The sequence below is a fragment of the Colobus angolensis genome, unplaced genomic scaffold (genome assembly GCF_000951035.1).
Source record: "Colobus angolensis palliatus isolate OR3802 unplaced genomic scaffold, Cang.pa_1.0 Scaffold8, whole genome shotgun sequence".
In the NCBI taxonomy this organism is placed as follows: domain Eukaryota; kingdom Metazoa; phylum Chordata; class Mammalia; order Primates; family Cercopithecidae; genus Colobus; species Colobus angolensis.
The window spans coordinates 17,302,440-17,317,261 of record NW_012121820.1 but is presented as its reverse complement, the minus strand read 5'-3'; the positions used below and the strand labels follow the sequence as shown (position 1 = coordinate 17,317,261).

Sequence of the window (14,822 nt, the reverse complement as noted above, 5' to 3'; positions counted from 1 at the left end):
TGAGCCAAGACTGCGCTACCGCACTCCAGCCTGGGCAACAGACTAAGACTCTGTCTCAAAAAAAACAAAAATTAGCTGGGCATGGTGGCAGGTACCTGTAATCCCAGCTATTTGGGAGGCTGAGGCAAGAAGAGAATTGCTTAAACTTGGGAGGCAGAGGTTGTAGTGAGCTGAGATTGCACCATTGCACTCCACCCTGGGCAACAGAGCGAGAGTCCATCTCAAAAAAAAGACAAAAAAACCTTCAATGGCTTTTGCCAACCTAATGACATCACCTGCCCGTGTCTACATCTTAAACCTCAACCCTGATCCCCCACATTCCTGCTACATTGATCCACCTCTCCAGACCATTTTCCTCCTATCCCTGACCTAGCCATCCCCTAAAGGAGCTGTGTGCTCTCACAGCAGATAGAGGGGTCAGAGCACTGGGACACTAAACTGTAATTGCTTTTAGACTGCACCAAATTCTAGAGGTATGGAGAGCACCGACCTAGTTTTGTTCATAGTTATAGCCCTAATGTAGCTTAGTGCTTGGTATCTGGTAGGTAGGTGCTCAGTAAATAATGTTGAAGTAGCAGAAAAGGACTATAAAATGTTGGAAGGGTCAACAGGCAGGACCTCAGAAGTAAGGAAATGTAATGGCTCCTAATCATGAAAAATTGCCTAAAGCCTGGGGGCATCATTTTTTCCTGTATTTATTAATTAATTTTTTTTTTTTTTTTTGGAGACAGAGTCACCCAGGCTGGATTGCAGTGGCTCAATCTTAGCTCACTGCAACTTGTGCCACTCGGGTTCAAGCAGTTCTCCTGCCCAGCCTCCCAAGTAGCTGGGATTACAGGCGCCTGCCACCAGGCCCAACTAATTTTTGTAGTTTCAGTAAAGACAGGGTTTCACCACCTTGGCCAGGGGGGTTTCGAACTCCCGACCTCAGGTGATTACGGGCATGAGCCACTGCGCCCAGCTTCCTGTATTTAAGTTTTTAAATTTCATTTGCCATTAAGGACATTTAAGAATATCTATAAAAGCTGAGCGCAGTCGGGGCACGGTGGTTCACACCTATAATTCCAGCACTTTGGGAGGCTGAGGCGAGTGGATCACCTGAGGTCAGGAGTTCGGGACCAGCCTGACTAACATGGAGAAACCCCATCTCTACTAAAAACTACAAGATTAGCTGGGTGTGGTGGCGCATGCTTGTAGTCCCAGCTACTCTGGAGGCCGAGACTGGAGAATCACTTGAACCCAGGAGATGGAGGTTGCTGTGAGCCGAGATTGCGCCATTGCACTCCAGCCTAGGCAACAATAGCGAAACTCCGTCTCAAAAAAAAAAAAAAAAGAAAGAAAAACACTAGGCACAGTGTCTCACGCCTGTAATCCCAACACTTTGGGAGGCTGAAGCGGGTATATCACTTGAGGCCAGGAGTTGGAGACCAGTCTGGCCAACATGGTGAAACCCCATCTCTACTAAAAATAGTCCCAACTACTCAGGAGGCTGAGGCAAGAGAATCGCTTGAGCCCAGGAGGTGGAGGTTGCGGTGAGCCGAGATCGCGCCATTGCACTCCAGCCTAGGCAACAATAGCGAAACTCCGTCTCAAAAAAAAAAAAAAAAGAAAGAAAAACACTAGGCACAGTGTCTCACGCCTGTAATCCCAACACTTTGGGAGGCTGAAGCGGGTATATCACTTGAGGCCAGGAGTTGGAGACCAGTCTGGCCAACATGGTGAAACCCCATCTCTACTAAAAACTACAAGATTAGCTGGGTGTGGTGGCGCATGCTTGTAGTCCCAGCTACTCTGGAGGCCGAGACTGGAGAATCACTTGAACCCAGGAGGCAGAGGTTGCAGTGAGCCGAGATGATCACACCATTGCACCCAGCCTAGGCAACAATAGCGAAACTCCGTCTCAAAAAAAAAAAAAAAAGAAAGAAAAACACTAGGCACAGTGTCTCACGCCTGTAATCCCAACACTTTGGGAGGCTGAAGCGGGTATATCACTTGAGGCCAGGAGTTGGAGACCAGTCTGGCCAACATGGTGAAACCCCATCTCTACTAAAAATAGTCCCAACTACTCAGGAGGCTGAAGCAGGAGAATCACTTGAACTTGGGGGTGGTGGAGGTTGCGGGGAGCCAAGATCACGCCGCTGCACTCCACCCTGGTCGACAGAGTGGGACTCTGTCTTTTGAAAGAAAAAAAAAAACCCACAAAAGTAAGAGAATATAATAATCAACCACTAGCACCAGTCATTTGGCTTGAACAAGTATCAGCATTTTCCTAGCTTGTTTTATCTCTCCCTGGGGGCATCTCTTTTGATTGTCTCCTTTAACCCCCGCCCCAGGAGCGATTCATTAGCAAGTCAATGAGTCACTTAACTAACTGGTTTGCTAGTACTTGCCTGGGGCTAGGCAGTTGGGAGGGGTAGGGAAAAAGAAGTCTTTTGTAAAGGATTTTCGCGGGTCCCTCTGACATCCTCTAAGCCCAATTTATTGGTTGGACTAGATCTATGGCTACCTGGCAGGATTCTGGGCCCCATTCCTTTACTGTAGCAATGGTTGGGGATATACCACGTGCCTGGCCCGGCACTCTGTGCTGGGTACACAGTAGTAAGATGGGTACCTTCCCATTACTTCCTGGCTGTCAGGGCTGCTTTCATATGCAGCTTCCTGAGGGAAGTCTTCCCAAAGCCAACACCAAGGCAGGGCAGCCGTCCCCCTGGCAAGGGCTATTGGGTGAGAAAGAAACCTGGTGCAGAGGCTGTAGTGGTCAGCTGTGGGGGAGGGGTGTCCTGGCCTAGCCCCCAGGGTAGCCAGGGATACAGGAGCTGCTCTCTTCTGACTCCAAAGCTAGCTGCTCTCTGATTCCTCCCCCAAGCAACTTCTGTTTTTCCTCATCTCAAGGCCTTTCATCTGTGTGTATTTTTTTTTTTTGAGCTTCTGTGTAAGCTTTTTGGCTTAAATAAAGGGCTTGGCCTGCAAGGACAAGTAACCAGTAGGCTAAACCATTGGTTCCTAAGCCTGGGTGACCAGACTTTCTGGGTAGCTGGTCTGAAAACACATTCCCGACTCCACCCCTCACCCCCACTAGATCAATAAAGCAGAGGGGAAATCACTATCTAACAGTTTTTAAAAATCTCCCCCAGGCTGGGCGTGGTGGCTCTCCCTGTAATCCCAGCACTTTGGGAGGCCAAAGCGGTTCAATCACTTGAGGTCAGGAGTTTGAGACCAGCGTGGCCAACATGGTGAAACCCTGTCTCTATTAAAAATATGAAAATTAGTTGGGCACATTGTCACATGCCTGTAATCCCAGCTACTTGGGAGGCTGAGGCAGGAGAATTGCTTGAACCCGAGAGGCGGAGGTTGCAGTGAGCCAAGATTGTACCGTTGCACTCCAGCCTGGGTGAAGAAGCGAGACTCCATCTCAAAAAAAAAAAGAATCTCCCCTAAGGTGATTCTAATACAGAGAACTGCCTTCAAGAGCACGTGGATATGGCGGTCCCAGCGCGAATGGTGGTACCATGACGTTTGGGAAAGGCGCCTCAGTGCTTTCACTTCCTTCACATGAAAATGAGAGAGTTTGTGCCTGCATCCATTAGCTGCTGCTCCTAGCATCACAGCCTTTGTCAGCCTCCTGGTGTTCCTCCTACCCCCATTTGCCATAGTGATTCCCCCCTTGTCCCTCAGCAGCCTTTCAGATAGAGCCCTGTTTTATGGTAGAGACCGGTTTCAGGCCCCCAGCTTATGTTATGCCATATACATCACAGAGTTCACTTTGACCTTTCTACCATCTCTCCATGACCTTGAGTGGAGACAAGTCACAGGTTCTTTTCCTGACTTAGGCACAGGCTGGGCAGCTGGAAGGGGCTGCAGAAAGGGCACTGGCGGCCACTCAGTTCCGCTGCCTTGCCTTGCCCAGCGCCTCAGCTGTGCATTTTTCTGGGCTAAGAAGACAAAACAAACAGATGCTAGGCTGCCAAGTGCTCTGGACAGGACAGTCTTGTGGGGGAATGTGTGGAGGGGGTGTTTTTCTGTTCTCTGAATCCTCAGCCAAAATGGGAGGTGCCTTTAGGGGCTAGGTGTCCACACAGATGCTGAGGAACGCCCAGGCTCCCTTCCCTGAGACTGCCTGCTCAACAACACTCCTCCTTAGTTTGCTTGACCCAGGTCACTGTGACCTGACCATTTTTCCCCTGCATCCAGGGCTGAGGTGGAGAGGGGCAGTATACTCCTGCAGCACAGGTACGGGAGGAGGTAGCTGTGGGAGGGAGGGAGAGAAGGCCACAGGCACTGCTCTTGTGCAAGGAAGCCTCCCTCTTACTCTTCAGCTGGCAGTGGGTGGCTGCCCAGAACCAGGCTGTCTGGATCAAACCCAGCTTTTGCACTTGTGACCTTGAACAAGTTTCTGAACCTCTCTGATGTGTTTCTTCAACGGAGATAAGCATATAACCTGTCCGATAGGCTGAGATTGAATGAATAATTAGATATGAAATGTGAATAGCACCTGAGACCAGGCATGGTGGCTCACACCTGTAATCCCAACACTTCGGGAGGTTGAGGTGAGCAGAACGCCTGAGTTCAGGAGTTCAAGACCAGCCTGACCAACATAGAGAAACCCCATCTCTACTAAAAGAAAAGAAGCTGGGCACAGTGGCTTACGCCTGTAATCCCAGCACTTTGGGAGGCCAAGGCGGGTGGATCACAAGGTCAGGAGATGGAGACCATCCTGGCTAACATGGTGAAACCCCGTCTCTACTAAAAATACAAAAAAAAAAAAAATTAGCCAGGCATGGTGGCAGGCACCTGTAATCCCAGCTACTCGGGATGCTGAGGCAGGAGAATCACTTGAACCCAGGAGGCAGAGGTTGCAGTGAGCCGCTGTTCTCCAGTCTGGGCAACAGAATGAGACTCTGTCTCAAGAAAAAACAATAGCTCCTGATGTGTTTTGTGTTCAAATGTTTGCTATCAGGATTATGATGTTTATTACTCAGCTATCCCCTTTGTTCCTCTGGAAAGACACAGCAAAGCTGGCTGGGTACTATGGCTCATCCCTGTAATCCCAGCATTTTGGGAGGCTGAGGCAGGCAGATTGCTTGAGTCCAGGAGTTCAAGACCAGCCTGGCCAATATGGTGAAACCCCATCTCTACAAAAAATACAAAAAAAAAAAAAAAAAATACCTGAGCGTGGTAGCACATGTCTGTGGTCCCAGCTACTCGGAAGGCTGAGGTGGGAGAATTACCTAAACCCAGGAGGTCAAGGCTGCAGTGAGCTGTGATTGCACCACTGCACTCCAGCCTGGGTGACAGAGTGAGACCCTGTCTTTTAAAAAAAATAGAAAAGCACAGCAAAGCAATGGAAGCCCTAAAGCCAGGAGGCCTCATTTTAAATCCCAGCTCTGCACTGGGAGGATGTGTGACTGCACAAGGGCTTTCTTCTCTTTGAGCTCAATTCTCTCTAGTACTTTTGGGACATTGCCCTCTACCCTTCAGGTTGTATGCAGATTAAACATAATGCAAGTGTGGTGGCTGGCATGATACTGCTATCAAAGGTGTTTGAATAAGTTTGTTCCCTTCCTTCATCCCACCCAGCTGTTCAGCCCTTCCTCTTTTTTTTTCTATTTTTTTTTTTTTTTTTTTGAGATGGAGTCTTGCTCTGTTGCGCAGGCTGGAGTGCAGTGTCGCGATTTCAACTCACCGCAACCTCTGCCTCCTGGGTTCAAGCAGTTCTCTCAGCCTCCTGAGTAGCTGGGACTACAGGCACACACACTGCTAAGCCCTTCCTCTCTTTAGGGTTTTCCCACAGCTCTAGTCAGGATTTGGCTCAGCCAGCGTCCACCGAAACCTGCTGGTATGTGTGTGCATTGGAGCACCATAGTGGTGAAGAGGAGCAATAAGAACCCCAGAACCAGGGCCCCTCCTGGCTGGAATGGAATGGGAGAGAAGGGCTACAGAAGCCTCTGGCTCTGCCCTGCCTTATGAGCCTTCCAGCCTGACAGCCTGGTGCTGTCTTTGAGTCACCTGTAGAATAGATGCAGCTGCAGTTAGCTAGGGTAGGAGAAAAGACACAGCACCAGAAGAAGGACCTAGAGTGTGAAATTTCAGTCAAGCCACCGTTTAGACCGTTTAATGGTTTTCCATGGTGCTCTGGCCTGGTTGTCAGCCCTGCCCACCTCTGAGCTCATGAGCTACCATTCACCGGTTCCTTAAGCCAACCCTTTCCTGCCTCAGTTCAGCTGTTTTGGAGGACCATAGAGGTGAAGGAGGGCAGATGAGAACCCCACGGCCAGGGCCTTTCCTTGGAATTGTCTAGAACATTCTTAGCTTTCTATGTGGCTGACTCTTCCTTATCTTTACGTCTCAGCTTTCCAAAACCCTTAGCCATGGAAGTTTCTCTTATCTTTATAACCACCCCCCCTTTGTTTCTGTTTCCTTTTTGGCGCTATTGGTGGTTATTCACCTAGTTGTTGATTGTCAGTCTCCATGACTAGGTGCACTGTAAGCTCCACAGGTTGGCATGCATGTCTGTTTAATGCACAAAGGCATCCCAGCACCAAGAACTGGGCCCAATATAACAGGCACTCAAATGATATTTGAATGAGCAAGAAGCCTTGAAGAGCAGCAGGAAGGTGAGAAGCTCTAACTTTTTTTTTTTTTTTTAGATGGAGTCTCTCGGCCGGGCACGGTGGCTCGAGCCTGTAATCCCAGCACTTGGGAGGCCGAGACGGGTGGATCACGAGGTCAGGAGATCGAGACCATCCTGGCTAACATGGTGAAACCCCGTCTCTACTAAATACAAAAAACTAGCCAGGTGAGGTGGTGGGCGCCTGTAGTCCCAGCTACTCGGGAGGCTGAAGCAGGAGAATGGCATAAACCCAGGAGGCAGAGCTTGCAGTGAGCTGAGATCCGGCCATTGCACTCCAGCCCGGGCAACAGAGCGAGACTCCGTCTCAAAAAAAAAAGATGGAGTCTCACTGTGTTACCCAGGCTGGAGCGCAATGGCGTGTTCTCGGCTCACTGCAACCTCCACTTCCTGGATTCAAGCAATTCTGCCTCAGCCCCCACAAGTAGCTGGGACTGCAGGCACGCGCCACCACACCCGGCTAATTTTTGTATTTTTAGTAGAGACGGGGTTTCACTGTGTTGGCCAGGCTGGTCTCCTGACCTTGTGATCCACCCACCTCAGCCTCCCAAAGCGCTGAGGTTACAGGCGTGAGCCACCACACTTGACCGACTTTTTTTGCCTTTGAGACAAGGTCTCATGCTGTCACCCAGGCTGGAGTACAGTGGCACAGTCACAGCTCACTGCAGCCTCAACCTCCTGGCCTCAATTCATCCTGTCACCTCAGCCTTGCAAGTAGCTGGGACTACAGACACACACCACCATACCCAGCTAATTTTTGTACTTTTTGTAGACACAGGGTTTTGCCATGTTGACCAGGCTGGTCTGGAACTCCTGAGCGAAAGCCTTCTGCCCACCTTGGCCTCCCAAAGTACTGGGACTGCAGGCGTGAGCTACAGCACCCAGCCTGACTCTCCAGGCTGGAGTACACAGGCATGATCATGGCTCACTGCAGCCTCGGCCTCCCTGACCTCAGCCTCCTGGGACTATAGGGCACGTGCCATCACAACAGCTAATTTTTTGTGTTTTTGTAGAGATGTGGTTTCACCATATTGCCTAGGCTGGTCTCGAACCCCTGGGCTCAAGTGATCTGCCTGCCTCAGCCTCCCAAAGGCTGGAATTACAGGTGTGAGCTACCATGCCTAGCCAGGGGAGGGTCTTCATGTCCAGGCTCTGGAGTCTGGACTTACCCTGTAGGCAGTAGGAGACAAATGGCAGTTTTCTAGAACAGGAATGACAGCCATGGCATTTTAGAAAGAGAACACGAAACCAGTAAAGAGGCTAGACTGAAGAGCTGTAAAGTTGGGGGCTATTCAAGAGAGTCCAGAGATAGAGGGCAGGGTGCTATAGGTGTCCCCCAAACCACATGCATATCACTTAATGGTGAGAAATTTTATGCTTCTAAACAATGAACTAGATGGGATGGGGTCAGAGTTAGTGGTAGCTTTCTCAGCAGCATGTGGAAAAAAGTCAAGGATGTTGGTTGAGCGCATGTTCTGCTGAGGCTACTACTCCTGGTATTGCTGAGAAATAAGAATGACTTTCTTCCAGGCCAGGCACGGTGGCTCATGCCTGTAATCCCAGCACTTTGGGAGGCTGAGGCAGGCGGTTCACTTGAGGTCAGGAGCTTGAGAGACCAGCCTGGCCAACATGCTAAAACCCCATCTCAAAAAAAATAATAAGGAAAAAATAAAAAATAACCTTCTTCCTGATAGCTCCCTTGTGCCTTTGTGGCTTTCCCCGGCCTGCAGTGAAACTCTGCACTACACATTTGGGAATGAGTTGCCCTTAGCATCAATCTCTCTCTCCATCCACCCAGGCAGCAGGTCCTGCCATTCCAATATCCTAAACGCAGCAAACATTTGTCCTCTTGCCACCTCCCTTAACGTAACCTGAACTACTAGCAGTACCCCGTCTCCCTGCTTCCGGTCTGTTCTCCACATCATACGTTGCTCCTTGCGTCAAACCCTTATATAGCTCCTCAGTACCCTTAACAATAAAGAAGCAAATCCTCCTGCTAAGAGGTAGCCTTCAGTTACCACTCTAAGCTCCAGCCACATGGAGTTTTTGTTTGTTTGCTTTTTTGAGACTGGCTCTGTCACCCAGGCTAGAGGGCAGTGATGTAATCTTGGTTCACTGCAATCTCGTCCTCTTGGGTTCAAGCAAGTCTCCTGCCTCAGCCTCCTAAGTAGCTGGGATTACAGGCGCCTGCCACCATGCCTAGCTAATTTTTCTATTTTTAGTAGAGACAAGGTTTCACCATGTTGGCCAGGCTGGTGTGTATTCTTATTTAACTCTCTTTTCCTACTATTAACTTCTGTGTTTTCTGCTGTGTTCCCAGGTCCTGGGACATGCTTCATAGCTGTTTGTTTTGGTTTGTTTTGAAACAGGGTCTTATTCTGTTGCCCAGGCTGGAATACAGTGGTACGATCATAGCTCACTGCACCTTCCACCTGTTGGGCTCCAGTGATCTTCCGACTTCAGCCTCCCAGGTAGCTGGAACCACAGGGGCGCACCACTACACCTGGCTAACTTCTTTTGTAGAAACAGGGTCTCCCTGTGTTGCCCAGGCTGGTCTCGAACTCCTGAGTTTAAGCAATCGTCCCGCCTTGACCTCCCAAATTGTTGGGATTACAGGCGTGAGCCACTGCGCCCAGCCCATAGCTGTTTTTGATTGAGCGAACTGATCGGTCTTGTATATTCATTCCAGATATGTAACTGGTTCATCAATGCCCGGCGGCGGCTTCTCCCAGACATGCTTCGGAAGGATGGCAAAGACCCTAATCAGTTTACCATTTCCCGCCGCGGGGGTAAGGCCTCAGATGTGGCCCTCCCCCGTGGCAGCAGCCCCTCTGTGCTGGCTGTGTCTGTCCCAGCCCCCACCAATGTGCTCTCCCTGTCTGTGTGCTCCATGCCACTTCACTCAGGCCAGGGGGAAAAGCCAGCAGCCCCTTTCCCACGTGGGGAGCTGGAGTCTCCCAAGCCCCTGGTGACCCCTGGTAGCACACTTACCCTGCTGACCAGGGCTGAGGCTGGAAGCCCCACAGGTGGACTCTTCAACACGCCACCACCCACACCCCCAGAGCAGGACAAAGAGGACTTCAGCAGCTTCCAGCTGCTGGTGGAGGTGGCGCTACAGAGGGCTGCTGAGATGGAGCTTCAGAAGCAGCAGGACCCATCACTCTCATTACTACACACTCCCATCCCTTTAGTCTCTGAAAATCCCCAGTAGGCATCTGCCAACAAGGGTGCTCAAGGCTCAAGCCAGCTGTCCTGGGTTTCCGTTTTGGTTCCCTTTCATACAGAGGGTTTTCTATGGATCACTGCCAAACATTGGGATCATCTCCTCTGTCCAGAGGTCTTCAGCAGGAAGACACCAGCTGGCACCACTGCACTGTGATGGGGGCCCTCTCCTCTGCTGACTCTGCCGTTTCTCCAGGCCTCCCCTCAGTGATGAGACCAAGAGATCGGAGACAAGCATGGTGCTGATGCTGCTGCTGCTTCTCCAGAAAATCCCTGGGACACCTTTGTTCCAGCCTGGTTTCCTGGGCTGGGCTCAGGAAAGCTGCCAAGTTCAGTCCTATGTTGGGTCCAAGCTGCCCCTGTGCTGTTTCTGTCAAGCCAGGTATGGACATTCCAAGTTCATATGCATGAACAAAAGAAAAGAGGAACCCAGTGGATGTAACAGAACCGACTCCAGTTGAATGTTTAGATTTTTGCTAAACGGTTTTCTTTTTCCCTTTTTTGCTGTGGTTTGCGTTCACGGCAGTAGTTAGCCCAGGTGTGGGGAACGAGAATGCACTGCATGATAGCCTTATGGTGAGCTGGGAAGGACCCACCACTGCCACTGGGGATTGTTTTGCAAGAAAGGAATATTTTTATTTTGGGGACCAGCTAAGTCTCTGCAGTAGTGTGAAATTCCAAATGGTTGTTTTATCGTTGGTTTGGTTTACCCAAAAAAAAGGCAGGAAAAAAAAACCCATATGAGCGCATTGACTTTTCTGCCGCAGGCACAGAAGGGTAGAAAGCCACAGCAAGGGGCAGTCCAGCAGACTCTGACTCAGCTTTCTAGGTACCTAGCAGAGAAGGATGGTAAGATCAAAAGGTGTTTGGTTTTTCTTTTCTTTTTTGTTGTAGTTTTTTGGGGGTGGGGGGAGTAAACTAGACTGAAGCGATGGATTTTTTTTTTTTCTTTAATGTTTTTCCCTTTGTTCTTGAACATTTTTGCCCTGCAGCCTGAGTTTTGAATTCTTTTAGGAACTTGGATTAGAGGGGCCCCTATGTCAGAAGCTCTCAGCACCTCCTACTTGGGAGAGAAGTGAGCCATCTGCTGGTCAGGAAGTCCTCCAAAGAGGCAGCCTTTCCCACAATGGTGGCAGGAAACTCTCTGGGGAAAGCAGGAATAGTGTCCACTGCTGCCAGGGAACTGCCTTCAGAGAAGGCTGGGGCTGGAAAAGGGTTAGAAGCCTGCTAGCTGGGATTGTCTTTGTTTCAGCTTCCTTTAAATTAGAGTTACAGGGGCCCCTGCCCAGTGAACAGATCACAATTGGTCTTATGCTCCTCCCTCTCCCCCATTTTTTCTTTTGCTGTTTTGTTTTTTGTTTTTTTGAGACAGAGTCTCACTCTGTCACCCAGGCTGGAGTGCAGTGGTGCGATCTCGGCTCACTGCAGCCTCCGCCTCCCGGGTTCAAGCAATTCTTTGCCGCAGCCTCACGAGTAGCTGGGATTATAGGTGCCCGCCACCATGCCCGGCTAATTTTTGTATTTTTAGTAGCGATGGGATTTTACCATCTTGGCCAGGCTGGTCTTGAACTCCTGACCTCGTGAGCCACCGCGCCCAGCCTCTTTTGCTATTTCATCGCTGACAGTGTTCAACAGCAATATGCCCCATCTTTATATATCCTAAGAAACACTAATCCTAGGTTATTGCTAGCCAAAATATTTTTGTCCTCAATAATGTCACTGGGCCAAAAGATAGATCAGTACCGCAGCCTTTAGTTTCCTGAAATCACCAGGTCAGGCTCAAGGAGAAGAGAGGTTCCTGGATACTGACTAACTTGGGTGGGCCTAGCCAGGAGAAAGACAGTAACATGTGTTCTGTACTTTCTTGGAAGATCCCTGAAGCCATCACAGAGGCTCCCCAACTTCTGAGTCACCCATCTGTTGCTGGAGTGGGAATGGATTGCTGAAGGAGAGAGAGCTTTGCTCTCTCTAGGTGGGCAAGTTTCCTGGGCTCTCTGTGTTGCCTCCCTCTGGCTTCTTCCTCCTGTGCCCTCTCCCCGTGTGCCCCAGGGGGATCAGGGATCCTCACCCTCCTGAAGCCCAGTGGGGAAGAATGAACATGGCTGCATCCAGGTTAACTGAAGCTGCCATTTGCCCAGCCTTTTCCATCCCAGCCCTGTCAGTGAGCCCTGGTCTGGTGCAACTGCTGCAGGACGCCTGTAGTAGGGAACTCTGGAAGTGTATTGGTCTGAGGTGGGATTTTCCCTCCCCACAGTGCACTGAGCAACGGAGGGTGGTGAGGGGTGAGGGAGCCATGCTGCTGAATTCTGGTTGGCATTCCCCCATTATGTAAAGTGATGTGTTGGGGTGGGGCAGACTCTGCTTGGGTTTGGTTGTAAGATAAACCTGGAGGAGAAGCACAGTTGTCCCATTGAATTATTTGAGCAAAAACTACTGTAAATAACTTTTTTGTCTTTTGTCAAATAAAATTGTTGTTTTGTTTTTTTAAGCAGAAACAGGGTTCTTGATGATTGATCCACCAGGGCTCAGGGCCCAGGCTTGAAGACAAGGCAGTTACTGGCTTCCTACTTTGCTTTACATCTTTTACTCTCTCTCTAGTAGCCAGCTCTGAGTTCTGTGCACGCTGTACCCCCATTCCCTTTCACCAGCTCCATTCTGTATCCCATTCAACTCAAGGTAAAGGGGGCCTTTGCATCCCACATTGAGCCAGTCTTCCCTGGGATCAACAGTTAAGCTTGAGCGTTGCTAAGTGGTGAGGAGATAACCTTGAGGAACTGGCAGTTTTGTCCTCCCCCCCTCTCGGTAAGAAATGAGCACAACTGCAGCGTGAACCCAGCACAGAGAGAAGCAGATATGAGGTGGAAACTCCAGTCATGTCTGAAACCAGGACTACCTCTAGACTTCCCTATTATGTAAGCTAGTGAATTCCCCTTTTTGCTTAAATTAGCTGTTAATACATTTCTGCCATACTGAAATGACAATACACTAACTGCAGCCCAAACTACAAAAACCAAGGTCTGCAACAGTGGGAGACTTGAGTTTGGCTGAGTGGGCCTGGGCCTGGGTCTGGGTCTGTGCTATGTTCGATCTCTTTTTTTTTTTTGATACGGAGTCTCTCTATCGCCAGGCTGGAGTGCAGTGGCGCAATCTCGGCTCACTGTGACCTCCACATCCCAGGTTCAAGCGATTCTCCTACTTCAGCCTCCCAAGTAGCTGGGACTACAGGCGTGTGCTACCACGCCTGGCTAATTTTTTGTATTTTTTAGTAGAGACGGGGTTTCACCGTGTTGGCCAGGATGGTCTCGATCTCCTGACCTCATGATCTGCCCACCTCGGCCTCCGAAAGTGCTGGGATTACAGGCATGAGCCACTGTGCCCGGCCCCAGTTGCTTAATTTTTGTATACACACACATATGGAATTGAGATGCCCCAGGTAAAGAAACTGAGTGGGCTGTGGTTTGTGCCTACAGTCCCAGCTACTCCAAGGCTGAGGCTGGAGGATCACCTAAGCCTGGGAGTTTGAAGGTGTGGTGAGCTGTGATTGGACCACTGCACTCCAGCCTGGGTGACTGAGACCCCATCTTTTTTTTTTTTTTTTAAGAGAGAGTAATTGAGTAGGAATTTAAGATACTTGCCTGAACTCATATAGCCCATATAAAAATGGAGCTAGAATTCAAATTCAATTATGTTTTCCTTCAGGGTCACTCAGGTCTGCCCAGAACCTATCTGAACTAATATAGTGGGCAGTTATGTATAGTGACCACTAATGTAGTATCATCTAGCTGTCTAGAACACTGCTATGGGCTAAACACAAGAAGTTTCTTCTTGTGAACGAAATCTTGATTTCTCCCCGGTACACCTGGATGGAGGATGTCTGGTCTTCTACAGGTCATTCTCTAGGAATTTCGAGAGAGAGCCTCCCCACTCAAGTTTCCCAGATTAAAGAGCCTCAACTCCCTTAGCCATTCACTCATGGTCCTGATTTTCCCCCACTTCTCTCTCAGTATCTCTCAAACTGCACACTTGGCCCTGGAGCTCAGCAGAATAGGCTCGTGCTGTTACACCTTTTCAAAGTAAGTTTAATATATAATTCACATTGGCCCGGCGTAGTGGCTCATGCTTGTAATTCCAACATTTTGGGAGGCTGAGGTGGGTAGATCACTTTTGAGGTCAGGAGTTGGAGACCAGCCTGGCCAACATGGTGAAACCCTGTCTCTACTAAAAATACAAAAATTGGTGGGTGTGGTGGCACACCCCTGTAATCCCAAATACTCGGGAGGTTGAGGCAGGAGAATCGCTTGAACCACGGAGGTGGAGGTTGCAGTGAGCCGAGATCGCGTCACTGCACTCTAGCCTGAGCGACAGAGCGAGACTCTGTCTCAAAAAAAAATAAAAGGAACTGAAACCAAAAGTGTCTTCTGCATCAAGCTTCAAACGAGCCCTGGAGTGAGCAAGCACTCTAGATAATGAAAGTGAACCGCGGGATACTGTGGCAAGGGCCCCTCCTCTGAAGTTGGGAACATGATCTGAGGACATCCACCTTTCTTACTATAGTCTTATTCAGGAAACAGCTTTTAAATGCATCTGCCCCGGTTGTGAATACCTGCTGTCTCTTTGGGCTGGCTATGGATTGCCTGACCGCCTCTGTGTACCCTTGTTCTGTTCTTTTTTTTTTCTTTTTTTTTTTTTTTTTTTTTTTTTTTTTTTTTTGAGATAGTCTCGCTCTTTATTAAAATAAAATAAAATAAAAGTAGTGGTAGTGATTGGTGGGGAGGGTGTATACCATCCTCTAGACCGGTGGTCAGGGAAGTCTTCTTCCTTTCCACTGTTTTTGAATGGTAGTTTCTCCATGGCCCCCAGGCTTAGAACCTTTTTTTTTTTTTTGCATCGACTCAGCCCTATGAATAAGCATCTCTGGGGTAAGACTCAGGATTCTGGATTTTAAAAGTACAGTCTAGCTTGAAAGCTGCTA

The 14,822-nt window shown here is 49.3% G+C and overlaps 1 protein-coding gene across 3 annotated transcripts in view; it reads left to right on the top strand.

The window, feature by feature from the left end:
* The window catches only part of TGIF2 (TGFB-induced factor homeobox 2), a 30,801-nt gene extending 18,454 nt beyond the window's left edge, over positions 1 to 12,347 (top strand). For all 3 annotated transcript variants that reach the window (XM_011929106.1, XM_011929108.1, XM_011929105.1), the window contains exon 3: positions 9,318 to 12,347. In XM_011929106.1, coding sequence (XP_011784496.1) covers positions 9,318 to 9,839 — 522 coding nt within the window. In that variant the 3' untranslated portion in view covers positions 9,840 to 12,347. The remainder of the gene's footprint in view (positions 1 to 9,317) is intronic.
* Positions 12,348 to 14,822: the final 2,475 nt, after the last annotated feature.